This window comes from Mixophyes fleayi, chromosome 9, assembly GCF_038048845.1.
Source record: "Mixophyes fleayi isolate aMixFle1 chromosome 9, aMixFle1.hap1, whole genome shotgun sequence".
Taxonomy (NCBI): domain Eukaryota; kingdom Metazoa; phylum Chordata; class Amphibia; order Anura; family Limnodynastidae; genus Mixophyes; species Mixophyes fleayi.
The window spans coordinates 114,012,190-114,031,520 of NC_134410.1; the positions used below are offsets into that span (position 1 = coordinate 114,012,190).

A 19,331-nucleotide genomic window follows, 5' to 3' on the forward strand; every position below is an offset into this window, starting at 1 on the left:
GAGGGATCATGTGATCCCTCCACACATGCGCTGTCCAGCTCTGCTCTCCGGAGCAGAGCTGCCAGCATTAGACTTCTTCAATTCGGATGATGTACGCCAGCTTCAGCTGGCATACATTAACATGACAAGTTCCCGAAAAAAAATTTTTTTCGGGACTTGTTAGATTGCGGCCAGGAGCAGTCACCATTCTGTTGAATGGTGACTGCTCCCAAAAACGAAGAGGAATGCAAAGCAGCAGATATCCATGATATCTGCTGTGATGCCCCCTTAATAAATTTGCGGAGGACACTGTGGGACCTTAATGACCCGTTAAAAGCACTATCGTGCTTTATTAAATATGCCCCATAAAGGCTGCGGTCAGAATGTATTTCTCTCTGATCCCGAGTGAGCGTTCAGCTGTTGACTGGAATTTGTGGTTGTTGTAGGCACCTTATGTGCAGTGATTTGCAGCCAATCACCTTTAAGACTACCGGCACAATCATAGCGTGTATGGAGGAATTAGGATGGGCCATAAAATGACTACATGGATCCTACAAAATAAACAGCAATACATTTCCCATTGTATCCGAAAACTTTTCTCCATAAACTTAACATGACCAGCTTATAGGTTAAAGACTAACTGTCTATACAGCTGTATATGATACATAACATACAATGTTTTCCCTACACTGTTCTAAGATGACTTTACCAGGTTGGCACATTATGCACAAACAATTGAGCTACTGATACCATAGAACAGACCTGCCCAACCTGTGGCTCTCCAGATGTTGTGAAACTACAAGTCCCAGCATACCCTATTAGCGATCAGCTAGTTAGCTACTGGAAAAGCATGCTGGGACTTGTAGGTTCACAACACAGAGAGCCACGGGGTGGCGAGGCCTGCCAAGAAAGTATTTGGCTTTTGTTGGAAGGGGTATATATGCTGGCATTCCTGATCTATGATCCAAGACTTGCACTTATCCACTAGTGTTCTCATACACACGTGGCACTCCATCAAACAGCATGCAAACTCATTAGATTGCTATGCAAGCTGCAACATAGCCATCCAATGACTAGGCTTTGAGCTGAGCGACAGAGGCAACCACATATACCATATGTTACAAAATAAAGGGCATGGTGGCCTAGTGGTTAGCACTTCTGCCTTACAGCACTGGGGTCATGCGTTCAATTCCCGACCATGGCCCTATCTCTGTGGAGTTTTTATGTTCTCCCCGTGTTCGTGTGGGTTTCCTCCGGGTGCTCCTGTTTCCTCCCACACTCCAAAAACATACTTAGGTTAATTGGCTACTAACAAATTGACCCTAGTCTCTGTGTGTGTGTGTGTGTTAAGGAATTTAGACTGTAAGCTCCAATGGGGCAGGGACTGATGTGAGTGAGTTCTCTGTACAGCGCTGCGGAATTAGTGGCGCTATATAACTAAATGGTGATAATGATGATAACTTGAAGGCTTTAACATAATGCACTACTCCTAATACGTACAAAAGAAGGAGAGCAGAATAGCTGCACTCACAGGGAAATTGCTTGTAATCGGACTATTGCGTTAAATGGAATTTTTCAAGTAACGCTTGGTTTATATATCACATTCCTAGCATTCAAATCTACATATCTTTGAGCACAAAATAAACCACAACTCAAGGGAATCGCTTAAAAGTAATTTTCACATCTGCTAATTTTATCAGATCTTACATTGGGGATGGACAATCTGTAACAAAGCCACAACTCCTCCCTCATATTGTAGTTGTTATGGGCCTCTTAATATTGACATACAGACATGAACAGGACACCATACACATCTTACCACATAAAGAGCTTTCGCAGATGGATACATTTCATTTTATTACTCACTATATTTAGAACACAACATATTTTTAATTGCAGCATCCCCTTCAATACAAAGCATGTGTCAGCAATACTGCACAGGTTACTCTATCCTAAACACTGGACAGTTTGGGGACGGTCTAGCGATTCATTTATAAATATAAGCCACTAATCTATGAGCAGTTGTCTGCAACTCTACAAATACTTCTAGAACAGGCTTCATTCATCTTAAGACATGAAAGTACATTGTCATCAGAACTCCCCCACAGGTTGTCTGGAAAGAACAGAACACCCTTCTTAGAAACCCCAAGACAATTAGAACAGGTCTTTAGTTCCCTAGCAGCCAATCGTGTCGCTAGGGAGCTGAAAGTGTGGGAAGGAAACGGCAGGAGGTGGAACCTTGTCACATATCAACCTTTTGTCCTGATATTCTACCTGCTGCTTCCTTACTCATTCGTCATATAGCCTTCTCTTACTTCCCCACTCATATTCCCTTCATGAAGGGACTGACAATCAACCAAAAAGCGGATTACAATACAGGAAGTGCTGTGTGACTTTATTGGCACTTCTAGAAATACAGGGCAGGTAAGAGGTCTAGCTCCTTCCTAATCATTGTTTTCCAGCATTCTGAAAACGAATAAAACGAGCAGAAATTGGTTTTGTGCGTACACTGTGCTGAAGGGTGGCACTATACAAATGCTGGATGCATACTGATTCACAATCCCAGTGTATATAAATGCATTTGGTCAGCAAAACAAATATGACTGAAAATGACAGCAGGCAACGGTGTGGAAAAAAATTAATCTATCACTGACGATAGTGTATATAAGCATGTAGGACAAGCTATCTGTAGTAGCTGGACTCTATAGGGTCTCTCCCCCACAGAACCAGTGGAGGCAGCCATTTTGTGACCTGAACCAATGTTTATGAGAATGCTGCCTATCCATACACTAGAAATTGCTAACATCACTGAGGTGCGTGATCTTTTTTAAACAGTCGGCTGAATTCTCAGGAATACTGGTTCAGCCTACAAAATGGCTGCCCACCGTGTGTAGTTGACAAGAGCCCCTTAAACACTAGTTCACTTCCCCCCTCATACAAGTTCCTAAACGTGAAAACCATCCGAAACTACATGCCAGGGTCTGTAAAATGTGATAGTATAAGAATATATATATAAAAATTAAAAAAACACTGATCATTCCCACAGAGACCTGGTCTGAGAGAAAAGTGATGGCAGGGAAAATGGTCGTTGATCCAAGAGTGGCCTTTGCAGCTGTTCTAAAACTACTTGACCCAGCCAGCCCCTGCTTCTAGAACAGCTAGAGGGCCACAAGGCCACTCGAAGGCCAATAGAAAATAAGAATAATATTTGGGCTATAACCATATATTCTAGAAGTGTTTCAGTGTTAATCGATTTTGAGATAAAGAACAACCTGCCAGGATGCCCTTTCTTGCTAATGGCTTGTTCTGACCACAGCGCTGATGTGAGCTGTGGTTAGACCGCCGTGTACGACTACATGCACAGAACAATGAAATTAGATCATGCACCGGGACCAAAGATATCATGTCTACTTACTGTCCCTGTTCAAAAACTAGTTCCTAGTTAATTCCATGCCAGTATGCGAGTCAGGGAGATGTGCTGGTATCGATGACCGATGTGTGCTCTAATTGCAGTGCGCGGGATCACAATGCACTGCGCTGTGCAGCGAAGAACCCTGATGCTTAATGAAATGTCCGAAAATGTTTAACACTATGCAAATTAGCTTTCACTGCTGTGAAGCACTACTTGCAGTGATAACCTATGCTGACCACTCACACTACAATCTGATTGGACAGAAGCAAATGGATTGCAATGGAAATCAGCAGCACGCACTTCCTATTACTTCAGGGTTGGCCGATCACATGTCTAGATGAAGGTCATCGCCAACTTTATTTTCCATGGTCACATTAATCCCAACCTGACAACCGCAAGTCGGACTGCCTGCAAACGCATCAATTACACCATTACAGCAGACTCGCTTAACAACTTGAAGACAGGACGTCAATATTAGGCACGCTGTCATGCATCAGTTGGCTACAGCGCAGAGGAAGGTGACTTGCCAAATAGCTGCTAAAACAAGTGTAAAACCATTACCAAATATTGTGTGTGTAAAATATATATATTTTCTTTTCTAGACCACTTTTACTGCCAGATAGATCAAGGACAATGTTATGATACAGCAATGAACATATGAAGGAACAAGGCTTAACAACGCCAACACAGACATCTACTACCGCCCGATCTCATACTGGAACATTCATCCATCCTGACATACTCGCAATAATTCACAACATCTCTGGTCTGCTGTTCAGCACCATCATCTATCATACAGAGATGTAAGAGTACCGATAATACCTTTTCTATTAAGCACCTACTTGTTAAAGAGGTTGAGACCGATGCGGTACTGTCTCCTCTGCACCACATCGTTATTAAAAGCAGGAGAGTCCCAGCTGTGCCTAGTTTCCCTCTGGTACGTCTGCTTACATAGCGTGTTGGGGGGTTCCCGTAGACTATCGCGGGAGGAGGAGCCGGAGCTGCAATTGATGGTTTCGTTGGAGTTGGTGGTGCTGTTTAGACTTTCATTATCGCCATCAGAGTTCTCCCCAAGTTCCTGTTTACCATGATGGATATGTCGCACCCCTCCCATGCCACCTCCAACCACAACTCCCACCGGGGCGCCATTATTCCCACCCCCAGTGTCCGGAGGCGGAGGTTCCGGGTGGTAGTGTCGATGCGGATGTGGGGAACGAGCAGGTCCTTTGTGAGGCGCTTGTTTAAGAGTCCCATGAGGGCTACAGTTCTCTTGTTCATAAACAACCTGTCTATTTAGAGACCCTCTGTCTGACCTATCACTCAGGTCCACAGAACTGTCACTGGGGGGCTCGATAGTGAGCAATGGAAGATGGGCCCCTCTCATTCGAAAGTCTCGGCACTCCATGCAGGGTGTGCTTCGCCTACTGCCATTCTCTCGGCTGTCCTCCCTCGAGGAGGAGGTCGCCCAGTATTCCTGCCGGGAGCTATTTCCTTGTGGAGTGTCCTGATCGGAGCTTGGAGGTCGGTCTAGAGAGAGGGGAGACACGGGGACTCCCTCGTCCATATAAAGTGTGACATCACTGAAGGAAGTGGCGGTACTGTCATGTTGCTCTTTGCTTTCTCCTTTTTCCAAGCTTCCCTTGTCATCTCGTGGATCTGTGCAGTGCATAGATCGGCAGCTAAGAGCATCATCTATTGACTCAGCCAGGGACTTTACCTAAGGGCAAGAAGACATGGAGTCATAAGAGACCACTAGAACACTAGGTGAATTAATAACAAAATAATTAATAATGTACTGCACAGAAGCCACAATCATATTGAGTAGACAAAGCATAAATTCTTTATTAATTCTGTTACAAAAACGCCTGTATAAATAATTAGCAGATTTATTCCCTAGATCAATCAACCCAATTATTACCGATTTTAACTACATATAGTATTTGTTGCAAGAAAGGCACTTATCTGATTTTTTGCTGTTACTACTTAGGCCCTTTACATAAGGGCATTTAAAAGCAAAGACAAAACCTTGTAGGCTACTTTGGCCTCAATTTTCAACAGAGCCTTCAAAACGTGATCTCTAACCAGAGCGTACGAAGTACCAAGCATTAATGCTAGTTGAGGCTGAAGGCAACGTCAACATTTATGCAAAGCGAATGCTTTAAAGAAAACTTGGGTGTTGGGTTCATCCGTTTACAGAAATATTTGTACTATCGGCTATTTCAAAGCACGTGCGTAGGAGACCTTATAGTGAAGAATCCCTTTATGGGCAAGTAAAACCCCTCCCCTCTAGTCTTAAGGAGTACACTATTTTTATTATTCTCTCCTTTTGACTAGCAGAAATGTGAGGTTTCCAATCCTAGAGTAGGGTTCACCACCCGTTTACATCTTTAAACTGTGTCACTGAGAGAATTTAAAAGTCAGTGGAATCATGTAGACATCCCCTGTAGACATCTGGTGACAGTGTTCCACCACCATGGAAACAACCTTGTTCTCACTGCTTTATAGTGTTGCACCAAGTCTGTCAACTTCAACTATAGTCAAGTTCTAAATCTAGTTCCAGTTAGGGCATCCTGCTGTGTTCTGCCTTGACTTGATCCTCTTCATAAACTAAATGAGATTTACATTTAAAACTACTAGAACAAGCCGCAAGCCAAGGCACTTAATCCTAGCTATGTGATCTACGTTATACAATACCATTACTAGAATCCATGGACTTTTTATTGTTAGAAACCAGCTAAGCCCAAGAGTCAGTATGTGTATTATAACCACATGCTGGCCGCCCGGATCTTATTAAAGACGATGAGGTCATAGCATGACTGCTCCAGAGCTCTCACGCACAAAAGCTTTTGTGGGGCACTGGTTTGACAGACTTGATGAATACCATGCCCCCATTTCTCACTAATGACTTCAGTATGGATCTGTCTAAATGCATAAATGTTTCAAACTAAATAGAGACCATGGGTATGCCCTGATAACAGAGCAAGTTAGAGAAGAGACTAACGCAGAGGAATATAATACTGCTGAGGTTATATTTAAGTCTCCTGAATATACCTCTGTTGGGTTGGTCACGTGTAATTTTATTGGTGTTTGGCTCCAAAGGTCAAAATTATAAAAGTTACTTTTAAAAATAAAGTCAGTTGCAGTGTTTTGGAGTCTATATAGCTATCTGTGTTATATATGCGTACGCAGTTAGGGAGGTGTATCTGCAATAAAACTTACAAAACAAGCACATATACACATATCCATTACTATGTCATGTAGTGAAGAGGGCTGAAAGCCGCGCGGTAAAGGTGGATCAGGCCAGCCTGCTACTTACCGATATGACGCTTTTTCCAATAATTTTGTACGTTTATTATTTATTATACTTATAAATTGATCAACACACACTGGACCCCTCAAATATTTTGAATTCTATCAGCGCTCTAGACTATGCGAAATTCCTGTGTTCAGCATAGGGGCATTTTGGGGCTTAACCCCCGATTATAGGTGACTGTTACTACCCTACTGGACCCTCCTAACCAGCCTCCTCACCTTGCGGATTTCCGTGGGCCTCTGTTCTACTATGTCCATTAAAAGACAAGTAATACTAAAATAACCAGGCTTCAAAAAAAACGTATGAGTGTATTGTACTTTTATTTTAAATGGTATTACTAAAACGTCCACCTTTACTTCCCAAAATTAATATTTTATACAACTAAGCTTAGAGTCCTTACTCAGTCTATTCAGCTATTATAATTTTTGACCTACAAAACGTATCCCGAGCAAAAGTTTTCTATGGAACGCAGTATCTCAAAGTATCACGCATTCATCTAACCTTTAACGGTTCTCTACATATTCATGTTTACAGAGAAACTTATCCTCTGTATCCGACACTTTCACTGGTTGATCTATTTCATCAATTACAATGTTCCAACTATTTAAGTTCCCCTACACTATAATCAAAGCCTCAGGGCTAGATTTACTAAGCTGCGGCTTTGAAAAAGTGGGGATGTTGCCTATAGCAACCAATCAGATTCTAGCTATCATTTTGTAGAAGGTACTAAATAAATGAAAGCTAGAATCTAATTGGTTGCTATAGGCAACATCCCCACTTTTTCAAACCCGCAGCTTAGTAAATCTAGCCCTCAGTCTTGTTGTGCTTTCTGCAATCTTCTCTTTCGTCTGTCTCTATCCTCCTTTAACCTTAGAATGTACCCCGTATGGTCCTCCGTATGATTATGTAACCATCTTATGAGCCCAAATGTTTATCACCTTATGTACAGCACAACTCAATATTTCGTAGCACTAGAAATAAAATGCAATAACAACATCCACCTTGTTCCAGGTAGGGCTGGAGGCTAAACATGAATGGTACATACAAGTACGCCTATAATAAACACAATGAAGCTAGTTGTGAATACAAACAGCTCTTACTTATAAAATCAAATGTTCTGTATACACAAGCACACAAAGGAAAGTCATTGTTTTCAAATGAAGTCCTCTAGCGCTATCTGGAACAAATTTGTAGGAAGATTTTAAAACAAAGCTTTTTTTAAATTTAAAAAATATATTCAACTTTTTGAGTTAAAGATGAAAGTAATGTAAGTTTAAAATTGTAGGCCTCATGGTCCATGGTCTCCTTGTCTACAAGATATGTTGGTAAGCGTGCTTAACCACCATCCATAATGTAAAGTGTCTACCGAGACCCAAATATACAGTCATGGAGAAATTGGCCAACTCAGTGGCCTACAAAGTCGAGAAATGTCCTGTGTAAATAAGTTGTGGCTAGCAGAAAGGGCTGAACGTAGGACGCCAAGTGTTGTGGGTCTACAGAAGCGACAGGCAACAGGGGTGTTCCGGTGATCTTTTACCAGCGGTCCCCAGTTCTACACCACAGATCCGACTTATTCTCTGTTTTATGTTATAGAGCAGACAATAAGATGGAACGTGATCAGAGCGGCCTGCACAATGTAGGGTGGTCGCGCAGCCAACCAGAGTCTGCCCACGTGGTCTCACTACTATCTCCACGTGAAATAACTTCGCCAACAAGACCAGGAATAATAATTAGGCCTGCTAGATTACACAATTATTATAAGTTAATAAGTGGAATTTGGGTGCATATTGGTGTCAGGTTTCCTGGGTCATTTTGGGGCTGTTTTTTTTTATTACGGAGATATATGTGGCGCTCGAAATGTAACAGGTCACCCCATCCATGGTCTACAAACTTCAATTCTGTAACTCTGGATATTTTCCTCTACTTCATGGAAGAAAAATAAATGAAAAATAAAATTAAATAGATGAAAAATAATAAATAAATATATATATATATATATATATATATATATATATATATATATATATATATATATATATATATATATACACATGCATACATACACACATATACACACACACACACACACACACACACACACACACACACTCTTAGTATCAGAATGAGATTGTACAGAGGTAACAGTATATTCATTTCTGCAAGAACAACAACAAAACAGCTGGGTGGGGAAGTCACAAGAGTAGCAGGAGGAAGACAGATGCGGCTGTATGAGTGACACATCTAGGAGAGAGAACACAATAGGAATATATATTACATTGGAGCCATCACCATTATACATTGAAGGCAGCCATTTTGTGGGCTGAACCATTGTTATCTAGGATCAATCTAATTGTCATGTTTCATATAAGATAGTATTATTACTATATAGATATAAATACTTTTTTGTTTTTAATAGATGCCCTCTCCTCTAAAGGTCCGATTGCATTATCTGCGGGGTTCTGTGGTAACTTCACAGCAATGTTACATTATTCTAGGCAATAATCTTCGCTCATTTTGTGCTTGTACTTCATACGAATACAAGCAAAAATGTGCAATGTTTTCATACTGTTATTGCGGGATTGACGCACAGAAACATAGCCGCGGGGTTACTACGGAACCGGCTCCTCTATGTACAATTGTACATAGGACACTAGAAAGCCATCACATTCTTCTTCATTGTGAGGTTCATTGGTTCCTCCAATATTATATTATAATATTATATATTATTTTGTAGATATAACACACAAATACCACTTTCTACAGCATTATTGTATTATTGCTTTTATGTTTCGTTTTGCTTTATGAAACATTTGTGGTGCATCTAACTAAATATACAATTATAGGATATTATTCCTATATAACACCACTTACAGGAGCAATCAAGAAAATAATTATTCATCAGTTAGATGGAATTAATAAAACAATCATCCAATTAGGAAGAATAGCACCTACCCATCTCACGGGATTTGTGGTAGTGTCATGCCGATACGCGACCACTCGCGGCAATCTTTATTCCTACAGGTATAACCCTCTGTTAGATCACCAAGGTGCGAGCAGATGCCAGTTCCCAGACCAAAATCTTTCTACACCTAGACTGGATGTAGCTATATGTCCTCAAATATAACACAATATATCAACTTTATACTGCTCCAGTATAAGAGGCTTGTACACACTGAGGTGGAACAGACCTTTTGTTGACTACTATTTGAATTGGATACATTAACCAACATTATACTGTCCTAAGAGGTCTGTCTATGCGGACTGCTCTACAGCTTGGGCGAAGCAGACAACTATTGTGTAGGTGGATACAATGATATCGCTACACTATTCAAGGAACACATCTGACCTTCAGTCCCATTCAATTGAGCAAGTCAACTGTATAGCAGTATATTACTTATACTTTTTTGTATTGATTGATCCACTACTATTTATATGCGGCTTATTTTTCATTTTAGGTTGTCCTTTTATTTATTGCTAATTATTGTGCCTTGCATGTCACTTTTTTAATAAAAGTTAATATTTATTATACCAATTGTGCATTTACTTTTTAATAGCTCTGTGGGGTGTTGTAGAAACTTTATTTCTTTCTTGTTTTGAACCAATATTGAGCCTATTAATAATCACTAGGAACTAAAGACATTAATGAAGGTAGAGGTGCCTTAGGTGTGTGATGTCGCTTGTTCCTTCTGAATTGATGGGCTGCAACATCAGGGACGTTTGTTCATCTCACAAATTAGCTGACTCCAGAGTATGTAGGTGATGGGTCCCCTTTAACTGTATAACATGAGCGCCTGTAGGTTGGCTCATTAACACACTGTAACAGTTACACTTACTAAGGGTAGGAGACAACAACAACTGTAGCGGGAGGAAGTCCTCTCTATCCATATTGCCCTCGCTGATCTCTCTCCTGTACACTAGCCCAACCCGCTCTCCTCCTCCCGGGAATAACACTCACCCTTTCTTGCTACTCACCTGCTTAGAGAAGGAATCCTCAAGCTCTGTGATCTCATTGGAAAATTCCCCCGAGGTGTTGATAGAATCACCGTCCATACCGCTGCAGGAACCCCCATATTGAAGACCTCGCTCCCCCTGCCCACGACATGCAGCTACCCCTTCATCCAATGACACAGGTTTGCCCTGGAAGTATGGAGCATTGTGGCTCTTGTCATACTCCTCAAAGGAGTACTGCATGCGCATGTTGGATAGGATGATCCGACGGGACATGCGGCTCTCAGAAGCAGAGCTGCGGAGGCGTTCAAAGTTCTTATTCATGCGATACTGTCTGAACGCGGTCTGGATGGTGCGAGCCGCTCGCCGACTGAGGAAATAGCCCCCATACTTCCTCTCCAGCATTTCCACCTACATCAGGAGACAGGTAGAGTGCGTGTGTAAGAGAGGACCCCAGGACACAATAGAGGGGTAAAAGGAGAGTCTGAGACATGAGGATAGGGGGAGCAAAAAGGGGACAGGAAATTAGCACAGACTGTACTAGTTGAGAGGAGTTTTCAAACCTGTCCTTGACACCTGCTAATAGGCCACAAAACCTGTTTGGAGGATTATTGAAAAGCTAGAGTGTGACCTGATAGTCATTTCGACATGTTTGAAAACCGCTGCTCTATAAGGATAAGGGAAGTGATTGAAATTACAGACAAGGGTTAAACCTTGATATAAAACAGGGGGGAAATAACGAACAGAGAACAGAAACGGACTTCATCAGAGCAGATACCTTCTTGTCCTGTAGGTCTGTAGACAATTCATAACTGTCAGACAAGGCTTTGGATCTTTTGTTTTCCTCCTCTTCCTGCTTGCGTAAGGCAACGCTGGCTGGTTGCAATCTGGCCCTTTGACTCCACTGGAGCGCCGGGTGAGAGATGTGACGGGTGGGTGATGGCAAGTCGTAGTGATCGCTTTTCACCTCACCGCGGTACGTAGGCTGCTGCAACGGACTGTCGACAATTGTTCCAGATTCGCTGCCAAGAGAGTCGCCACCTTCGACACTAAAGAAACAGACAGTGGTGATAACAAAGGGCAAGTAGAGTGACCACACCTACAAAGATGAATTTAAGAAAACAAGCCAACGCAACATACAGTCAGCCAGAGAGGACAGGTACGGAGAACGAGGCAGCACAACCTACAGTCAGCCAGAGAGTGTATACCAAATAACGAGGCAGCACAACATACAGTCAGCCAGAGAGTGTGTACTAAGAACGAGGCAACACAACATACAGTCAGCCATAGAGTGTATACCAAAGAATGAGGCAGCACAACATACAGTCAGCCAGAGAGTGCATAGTGAGAACGAGGCAGCACAATATACAGTCAGCCAGAGAGTGTGTACAGAGAACGAGGCAACACAACACAGTCAACCATAGAGTGCATAGTGAGAACGATGCAGCACAACATACAGTCAGCCAGAGAGTGCATAGTGAGAACGAGGCAACACAACACAGTCAACCATAGAGTGTATAGTGAGAACGATGCAGCACAACATACAGTCAGCCAGAGAGTGTGTACCGAAACGAGGTAGCACAACATACAGTCAGCCATAGAGTGTGTACAGAGAATGAGGCAGCACAACACAGTCAACCATAGAGTGCATAGTGAGAACGATGCAGCACAACATACAGTCAGCCAGAGAGTGTGTACAGAGAACGAGGCAACACAACACAGTCAACCATAGTGTGCATAGTGAGAACGAGGCAGCACAACATACAGTCAGCCAGAGAGTGCATAGTGAGAACGAGGCAACACAACACAGTCAACCATAGTGTGCATAGTGAGAACGAGGCAGCACAACATACAGTCAGCCATAGAGTGTGTACCGAGAATGAGGCAGCACAACACAGTCAACCATAGAGTGTATAGTGAGAACGATGCAGCACAACATACAGTCAGCCAGTGATTGTATACCGAGAACGAGGCAGCCCAACATACAGTCAGCCATAGTGTACCGAGAACGAGGCAGCACAACATACAGTCAGCCATAGAGTGCATAAGGAGAACGAGGCAGCACAACATACAGTCAGCCATAGAGTGTGTACAGAGAACAAGGCAGCACAACATACAGTCAGATAGTGATTGTATACCGAGAACGAGGCAGCACAACATACAATCAGATAGTGATTGTATACCGAGAACGAGGCAGCACAACATACAGTCAGCCAGTGATTGTATACCGAGAACGAGGCAGCACAACATACAGTCAGATAGTGATTGTATACCGAGAACGAGGCAGCACAACATACAGTCAGCCAGTGATTCTATACCGAGAACGAGGCAGCACAACATACAGTCAGATAGTGATTGTATACCGAGAACGAGGCAGCACAACATACAGTCAGATAAGGATTGTATACTGAGAACGAGGCAGCACAACATACAGTCAGCCAGAGAGTGTATACCGAGAACGAGGCAGCACAACATATAGTCAGATAGTGATTGTATACCGAGAACGAGGCAGCACAACATACAGTCAGCCAGTGATTCTATACCGAGAACGAGGCAGCACAACATACAGTCAGATAGTGATTGTATACCGAGAACGAGGCAGCACAACATACAGTCAGCCAGTGATTCTATACCGAGAACGAGGCAGCACAACATACAGTCAGATAGTGATTGTATACCGAGAACGAGGCAGCACAACATACAGTCAGATAAGGATTGTATACTGAGAACGAGGCAGCACAACATACAGTCAGCCAGAGAGTGTATACCGAGAACGAGGCAGCACAACATACAGTCAGATAAGGATTGTATACTGAGAACGAGGCAGCACAACATACAGTCAGCCAGTGATTGTATACCGAGAACGAGGCAGCACAACATATAGTCAGATAGTGATTGTATACCGAGAACGAGGCAGCACAACATAGTCAACCATAGAGTGCATAGTGAGAACGAGGCAGCACAACATACAGTCAGCCAGAGAGTGTATACAGAGAACGAGGCAGCACAACAGTCAGCCAGAGAGAGTATTAAGAAACAAGAAGCATAATTAGGACCGGACAGGGTCCAAAAGAGTGATCCTGCACAAAACATGACTGTACTCAATCAGAATGGGCAAAATGTAAAATATGGTAATATAAAGAAGAGCAAATAAGCAAAAGTTGATTGTAAGCTGAAAGCCACATCAAAGCAAAACGGTCATACATGTAACCATAAAATAAGCTCACTTAATACATATCAGGTAAATGTTGCCTCTTCACCAACAGACACCAACCAAATATTCACATTGACCTGTTCCTCTATACCCATGAACATATCTGTTACCAAAATGCATTTCATCTTATGACAAAATTAAAGTCATATCAAAAATCCTCACAGTACATTCCCTCGCCCCTCCAAGTGGAAAATCCTATGGCACAGACCAGACCTCCCCACCCTCCCAACCAAGCCCAGATCCCCATGGCAATATCAGGATAATCTCCTAGGCCCAGAGCAATCACAACTCCTCCTAGGCCCACAGCCTCAGTGTTCTCCCTAGAAAGTTTTGCCAGCCCGGTGGCATTAAGAAGTAGCTGGATGGGGGCAGTGTAATACTTTGAAATAATATTGAAAAATGTTGGATGTTATTGCTCACACCTGCCAGGACTGGTCTAACACACACTGATGGCTGTAGAGCTCACATAGTGCCTGTTGAAATAATGGTCTTCTATTATAATCATTTGACTCTATTGGGCTAAGAGAGCCGGATGGCAAGTAAAAACAGCAGAGTGGAGCACCCAGTTGATAGGTGCTGGGGAGAACACAGAGCCCTATGGCACAGATACAAAAGCCCACAGCACAGTCAACCCCTAACAAGCCAACAGCACAGACACAACCCCCCTAAGCCCACAGCCCTACGGCACAGACACAACCCCCTAAGCCAACAGCCCTACGGCACAGACACAACCCCCCTAAGCCCACAGCCCTACGGCACAGACACAACCCCCCTAAGCCCACAGCCCTACGGCACAGACACAACCCCCCTAAGCCCACAGCCCTACGGCACAGACACAACCCCCCTAAGCCAACAGCCCTACGGCACAGACACAACCCCCCTAAGCCAACAGCCCTACGGCACAGACACAACCCCCCTAAGCCCACAGCCCTACGGCACAGACACAACCCCCCTAAGCCCACAGCCCTACGGCACAGACACAACCCCCCTAAACCCACAGCCCTACGGCACAGACACAACCCCCCTAAGCCCACAGCCCTACGGCACAGACACAACCCCCCTAAGCCAACAGCCCTACGGCACAGACACAACCCCCCTAAGCCAACAGCCCTACGGCACAGACACAACCCCCCTAAGCCAACAGCCCTACGGCACAGACACAACCCCCCTAAGCCAACAGCCCTACGGCACAGACACAACCCCCCTAAGCCAACAGCCCTACGGCACAGACACAACCCCCCTAAGCCAACAGCCCTACGGCACAGACACAACCCCCCTAAGCCCACAGCCCTACGGCACAGACACAACCCCCCTAAGCCCAGATCCCTATGGCACAGACACAACACTCCCTCCTCAAAGACATACTGTGCAGGTACCTCTGAATTCCCATACCCATAGCACAGACACCCCCAAATACCCAGTCTTATAATGCCGGTATCCCTAAACCAAACAATACCAAATCTATTCATCCAAACCCCTTTAGTACAGAGCTTGTCCATAACTCAGTAAATAAGAATAAGACTGAATATATAGCTACATAGGAAACTAAACGCCTCTCTCACTGTGCACACAAAGGTAAACAAGACATGTGTGTGCTCATAATGCAGACATCAAGGTGTTGCCAATTAAAATCTCTGCTTCACATGTCCATAGGGTACAAGACCAGCAATGCATCACAGAGTGTGCTTCTATACAAGTAATACACATCACAGAGACCGTCCTTATAAAATGATATCTACGATGTGCTGCACTCACATGTAAAGTGCAGCGCGGGCTGGCAGACGGGGCTTTTTCTCCCCTTTTTTTTTCCTCATCTTCCTGGGAAAAGTGCTGAGTGGATGTCAGGCTACATCCACAGGTTTCAGTGTGCAGAGGGATAAGGTGCAGAAGGACAGGTGAGGACACAACATGCTGTGCTGGGGGTAGCTCTGCAATAGTTGTTTGTGACGGAAATCCCAAATCCCATCACTATGGAGCTGCAGGCAACACCTAGCACTGCTCCTCCTACCTTCAGCCTCCCCAGCTCCTATATTCTCCTCTAGCACTGACACATGGTACAAATCAGAAGCCAGCCCACGGGGCTCTTGCAGAGCACACATCACTTTTACCATGACTTAACCTGGTTATATCCCATGTAATAAGCCAAGTGTGCACAGATGTCTGCATTGTTTAATGAACACAAAAAATTAAGAGAAAAGAAAATCTATGCCACGCTAAAAACAAAAACATTAAATGAGAAAAAAAATTAAATGAAATAAGATCATCATCATTTATTTATAAGATAAGGTCTAATATTAGACTGAACCAGTCACCCACACAGTGGAGGTAGCCATTTTATTCCTAAACCTATAATTAAGAGGAGGGGGAATTCAATCGCCTGCAGAGATCCCATCTGAAGCGGTTAGGGGGAGGGGGGGGGGCACTCTGCGGTGATGTAACATTGCGGATTTCTATGCACCTCTATGGAGGGAGGGGGGAAATCTGTGATGTTGGAGTACAGTAGCACGCGGTAACTTGTGTAGCTAATTGATTCCCCCCTGAGGTTGAAGGGGGGCACAGAGTGTGCGGATGAAGGGGGGCACAGAGTGTGCGGATGAAGGGGGGCACAGAGTGTGTGGATGAAGGGGGGCACAGAGTGTGCGGATGAAGGAGGGCACAGAGTGTGCGGATGAAGGGGGGCACAGAGTGTGCGGATGAATGGGGGCACAGAGTGTGCGGATGAATGGGGGCACAGTGTGATTTTTGTACAAGTTTTATTTAGTTTGATCTTATTCCTCTTAGTATTCGCTGTAAATTATTCTTTGACAGAAATATAATTGAAAAAAAAATAAATATAAAAATATTCTTTTCCCTTGGATTTCTGTGTATTATTTTTGCAAACAACTTCCTAAGTATTTCTGTCCTGACCTAAATACTTATTATGTTTTTATGACCCAACTACTTATAAAACGGGACTGCTCAGTAATTATTTTGGAGGGGTGCCTTGAAAAAATTATGGAGACTAAGGGTGCCGCTAACTGCAAAAGTTTGGGAACCACTGGTTTATTCTATTATAATAGGACTCTCTGTTGGGTTCCAAGAGACGGGTGAAAAATAAGAATAGCTGGGTGGAGCACCCGGGAAATAAGTGCTGGGGAGAGCACTGGTTGTAAATTGGCCTAGAGCCAATGTTTAAGAGCACACACTCTTAACCAGAATAAAACAAGACAGTACATAAACAGTACTTTATGAAATTAATTGGTAAATTGATAGTTATATCGGCTAATCCATTTCTTTTGCAGATTAATCTAACAATACAGTACAACCTGTGGCTCTCCAGGTGTTGTGAAACTACAAGACCCAGCATGCTTTGCCAGTAGATAACCAGCCGACAGCTTGCATGGCATGCTGGGACTTGTAGTGTCACAAAACCTGGAGAGCCTCAGGTTGGCCAGGTCTAATCTACAGTGTGCAGGTGACTAACACTTACACAGAGATTGCAGACTTTCTACTGTAAAATGCCTCTGTGACATCTCTAGTTCTTTGTGAATGAATAGGATTAATATGGAAGTCACCCCAAACATGGCTGCCCCCACTGTGTAAGTGTCAGGACCACTTTACATGCTCCAGATAAAGTAGTGTTACGAGTGTCAAGGAAGGTATGGCATCCACAGCCAGACTGGGTGGGCCCAGGTCCTTATCTACGGTACATTACTGTTCTTTTACGCTGTGTGTCGACATTCCTCACTAATCTGCTTGAGAACTGCACAAACCTGTTCTACTGTAACACCGACAAGAGAACAGAAAGTCAACGCTTAGTGATGGGGGTAACCATCAACACATTGCTTCCTGTCACACACTAGCTGCGTCACAGATGACATTGTCATACGAATACCAGGAATAGCTGGCTTAATCTTCAGTGACATTACTTCCGCTGACATTTTAGGCTCCAGTATTAGAGGCAATACAGAACACATACAAAAAAAAAAAAAAAAAAGTCACCTGATGAGCAGGTACATGGTTTGGTCCAATAGTCTAGAATCCCGGTGAGCGCAGAGATTCTGCCAGATATGGCTGTAGTTCAAATAAACAGGAAAGCGTTTTATTCACGCATACCTCAGTGATGCCGCCAGTTCTTAGGGAATCGATAAGCTGATCGTTGGTTTAGTCCACCGTGTGTGGGACAAGCCTGACCAACCTGTGGCTCTCAAGGTGTTGTGAAACTACAAGTCCCAGCATGCCCTGGCAGTTATTAGCTTAGCTACCTGAGCTGTTATTATGCGTACAATGTGAGTGCTTCTGATACCTGTTTATAAACCAAATTCAATGCTCATTTTTAACTATTCCAAGGATGGGGGCTGTACATTCCTTTCGTTGTACTGTAATGTATGTATGAAGAGTGCACAAAACTATCACCTTAATTAGCAGCCCCTACGCCACTTCTATAGGTTTTCGTATTAATCTCCCAAATGGAAAGTTCTTAATCTCCAGTTCATGAAACGAGCTCCCGCTGCTCTGAACGTCATTTGGAAAGGGGTGTAGAGCATAGTTACTGCAAATAACAGCCGGATTCCCTCATTGCAGAAGTGATACCCAATAAAGAAATTAAGAAAAGGAGGAAACGAAAACAAATCATAATAGCAACCAAAAACACCACAAAAGTAACAGTAAACACAACTACTTGAAAAACAAAAAAACTTTTATTTGTGATACCAACTTCTGATATGTGTGTGATTCAGACACATGCACGTACTGCTACTGACAAGACATAACCAAACATCCCACATATGTTGAAAGACCAGAACAATTCCAGACACAAAGGGTAAAAAAAAAACACAAAAATGTTTGGAATATGAACACATGCACAGAAAAGTTCTGTATATGCAACAAACTCGCTCCCTATTTTCTCAGAAATCCCTGCTATTCCGAGAGTGTCACAAGACTTGGGAAGCAAAGGAAAGCATTTGCCTTGGGAGAGTAACAATCAGCCTATATGGAAATTTAGGAACCTCTTGTTAAAACATAACCAAAGTTGATTGTTTCGGGACATGAGGACATTTATTTTGTTATTCATTAATGTTGTTTCTGGCATCCACATGGAACTAAAATATCACACACACATAATAAAACACTTATGTTTATTAAACTGAAATGCCGTGTGATACAGTTTTATAAACTGCATATTAAATTGCTGTGGAAGGGCTATCTGTTCATGCCTTAGTCATGACTTGGTTCTGCATGAATCACTTCTGCTGGTCACAGTTGCCAAATCCCTAATAAAGAAAACAGATCTGTGGCTGAACGGAAACTTATCACGGGGCTCCACGTGCTCAGATCGAGTGATGGCTGCGCGCTATGGGCCTCAGTTAGACTTGGATGTGAGTCCATTTGTACAATGCGAAAATGTGTTTTGCTGCACTGCGCATGCATCAAAATTTTCACCGGATTTACAGTAACAGGAATCTTGCATCTGCGGTAAATACAGT

At 43.2% G+C, this 19,331-nt stretch overlaps 1 protein-coding gene across 7 annotated transcripts in view; it reads right to left on the reverse strand.

The window, feature by feature from the left end:
• IQSEC2 (IQ motif and Sec7 domain ArfGEF 2) overlaps window positions 1-19,331 on the reverse strand; it is a 128,451-nt gene that overhangs the window by 10,096 nt on the left and 99,024 nt on the right. For all 7 annotated transcript variants that reach the window (XM_075185033.1, XM_075185039.1, XM_075185037.1 and 4 more), the window contains 3 exons: window positions 11,431-11,701; window positions 10,677-11,063; window positions 4,234-5,108 (listed from right to left, as the gene is read on the reverse strand). In XM_075185033.1, the coding sequence (XP_075041134.1) occupies window positions 4,234-5,108; window positions 10,677-11,063; window positions 11,431-11,701 (1,533 nt within the window). The remainder of the gene's footprint in view (window positions 1-4,233; window positions 5,109-10,676; window positions 11,064-11,430; window positions 11,702-19,331) is intronic.